Genomic DNA, 3,279 nt, shown 5'->3' on the forward strand with positions numbered 1-3,279 from the left:
CCTACTGGACTTGTAATGGCTCTATAGATCAGGCTAGCCCCAAACGTACAGAGATTCCCTGGGCTCTGCCTCTCCAGTGTTGGTATCAGAGGTGTGCGCTACCACACCCCACTTAATATTTTATATTATTAGTAGGTATTGGAGTCTGTAACTCCATTAAGTGACAGAGCTGGGCTAATATCCACATTAGCGGACTGTTATACTGTACTGCCTTTTTATAGCTAGACTTTTTATTAATTTGGAAAAACATTCTAAACTATAGAGAAAATCCAGATTGACAAAACAAACTGATAGGTTTTTAATTTTCTAACGTTTCACTCGTAGTAAAGACTGTGAACACTTGTTCTGGCACCTGGATAAACAGGTGGAGAGCACCGAGATCTCTTCTCAGGCAAGGGAGAGAAAGGGAAGTCAGCTGAGCAGAGGGGGCAGGGACGTCCATCTGCGGAGAGAGCACCTGTACTGTGAAGTGCATGTGTCCATCTGGTCTTTGGTTTTCTCTTCTGTGCCGTGTGTGTCCACACAGCGCTTAGTCTTGCCCATTCTTGACCGATGAAATGATGCCACACCGTGTTTGGTTCATTCAGAGTGATTATCCAGTGTATGTAAGTCTAAGCCATTCATATTGATGGTTGTTTAATACTCTAAGTATGCCACAATTTATTTTCTCTATTATAAGCAGTATTTTGTTAAAGGTTTCCATAGGTCATCATACATAAATGAAAGTACTTTAAGCCTTTATATCTAAGAGAGAAGGTACATATATATATATATATATATATATATATATATATATATATATATATTCCAGATTTGAATCTGGTGAGCTAGCATTCATTTTCTATAATTATGGCATCCCTTGTTGTCCACTGCCAGTCAAGCACAGGGCAAAGCTAGGGTCAGAGCAGCTTCCCTTGTTAGCTTCAGCGGGTGCTGGTGTGGGCTGGGGGCATGTGTGTCTGTCTCACTTTCCTCGTGAGTCTCATGATCCTGTTCTAATATCACCTTTGCTGTAATGTATAAGAGCGCGGCTGAGTGCTTCCTGTGGAGACTGCTGCTCTCTGTGGCTGGACTCTCAGAGCCAGGATGGTCCGAACTGTCCATACCAAGCCCTGAATAATAGCACATTATTACACCACTGCCTGCCCTGTGGAACAGAGCAGGTGTTTAGACCTGCCTCTTAGCAGGCGGCGGCAGTGCGCGCCTTTAATTCCAGCTCTGGGGAGGCAGAGGCAGGTGGATCTCTGAGTTTGAGGACAGCCTGGTCTACAGAGCGAGTTCCAGGACAGCCAGGACTGTTACACTGAGAAACCCTGTCTTGAAAAACCAAAATAAAATAACTACCTCTCTGACACATTAAATCATAATTCTTATCAAGAACTAAAATTTGAAGGTAAAATCTTGATGTCTTTCAGATTATCAAACCGAAACATTATCCACAAGCCCATGGAATGGACTTTGATCGCTGTGGTGTTGCTGACATTGTAAGTAACTCTTTCAGATTCTGTCTCTGCGGGAACAGTCACAGGTTTGCACACTGTCTTGAAGAATGTCGTTTCCATGTTTTTGGATGCTGTGTTTGCTTCTTTGTATCTCTACCATCCTAAGAAACCGTCCTCATAAATGTTATTTATCTTTTGTTAGAGAACGTCCCATATGTGGGTTATGCCACAGTCCCATACATTTCATTGTTCATGCCTGTTGTAACACCAAGTGAGCAACACTGTCTCGTGTCTGTGTTTCTACATGTAGTCATATATCTCCTTTATTGACAGTTTGTCTTTAATGGTAGTGGATACATTTTATTGTTGTGATAGGAGCGGCAGGGCTGCGTCCCCGGCCCCCGGCCGCCCACATGGCTAGCTTTACCCGAAATAATTACATGGACACTGTATTCTTTTAAACACTGCTTGGCCCATTCTCTTCTAGGCTAATTCTCACATATTAATTTAGCCCATTTCTAATCATCTGTGTGTAGCACCCCAAGGTGCGCTTACCGGGAAGATTCTAGCCTACGTCCATCCTGGGTCGGAGCTTCATCGCATGTGCCTCAGAGAGCAGAGCTCTCGCCTCTGCCCGCAAGAGTGGAGCATCGTGTCTCTCTGAGGCGTCTGCCCTCTAGAGGAGAGCTGTCGAGTCTGAGCTCACTTCCTCTTCCTCCCAGCATTCGTTCTGTTTACTCCTCCCACCTATGTTTTAACCTATCAGGGCAAGCAGCTTCTTTATTTAATTAACCAATGACCTTCCTCCATCATTTTATTTTCTAAATGTACATTTTAGAATCTAACAGTTAAAGGAGCTAACATAAACACTTACTACACAAGTATATGTAAGACACTTCAACCCCACTCACCTTTTAAGACGCGCCACTGGTGGTTTCTAGGCTCTTTTTCAAAAGGGTTAAAGGCATTAGGTGTAGTGTTTTTTAGCATGAATTGGAAGAAATTTTTGAGATTATGATTGCATCTCTGTCGCTGCTGGTGTGTGTGAGGTCACTGAAGCCCAAGGCAGTTGAATTAGGGATGCTCACAGCTCAGCTCAGGGCGGCTGCAGCCCCACACTCTCCCCCTGCCTTGACTTTGGTCTGCCGTGTGTTTTTCCCATCCCCAGGTGTGTGGGAAGGATTAGGTAGGCTTCAGTGAGCCCGAATCTGTGTCACCCAACCAGATACAACTCATATGATTCATTTAATCAGAACACAGAAAATAACTTTACTTGAATGCTCTGATATAAATTTTTAATCAGCCCTAAGAACAAATCTTTTGTTATTTCTACTATTCAGTGTTCCAGTTGAATTGGCAGTTCGTGAAAAATATCTTATTAATTTTTAAAACGTTTTTCTACTTTATTAAATGTGTAAATACCTTGGTCACTGACAGGGAAAACATCAGTAACAGTGCTTACCCACAGTATCATATGCCTGGTAATAAACGCTCATAGACAATTAATTGTACTTTTGTAATTTATTATGCCAACAGGGAAGAGTGTTTGGACTAACATGTTAGAGGATGAACAGTAATCTCAGAACCTTGTTTCTACAGCTGCAGACATAGTAGGTCCTATACTACTGCCACATCTCCAAAATGTTTAGCAAGGAATAAAAAGAAGTATGAGAAGCACAATAATAAAATCTACTATTAAATTCATATAATTATTCCAGGTAAAAACAAAGCTCCGGGTTGGAAATGCCCGCTGAGCAAGCATAAGGACCTGGGGTTAGACCCCAGCACCCATGTGGAAGCCAGTGTGGCAGCATCTGTCCCTCCAACGTGTGAGTGG

At 42.7% G+C, this 3,279-nt stretch overlaps 1 protein-coding gene across 1 annotated transcript in view; it reads left to right on the forward strand.

The window, feature by feature from the left end:
• The window catches only part of Rpap2 (RNA polymerase II associated protein 2), a 70,696-nt gene that overhangs the window by 37,113 nt on the left and 30,304 nt on the right, over window positions 1-3,279 (forward strand). Inside the window, exon 11 of the mRNA XM_005359647.2 lies at window positions 1,416-1,484. Coding sequence (XP_005359704.1) covers window positions 1,416-1,484 — 69 coding nt within the window. The remainder of the gene's footprint in view (window positions 1-1,415; window positions 1,485-3,279) is intronic.

This window comes from Microtus ochrogaster, linkage group LG1 (assembly GCF_000317375.1).
Source record: "Microtus ochrogaster isolate Prairie Vole_2 linkage group LG1, MicOch1.0, whole genome shotgun sequence".
NCBI lineage: Eukaryota > Metazoa > Chordata > Mammalia > Rodentia > Cricetidae > Microtus > Microtus ochrogaster.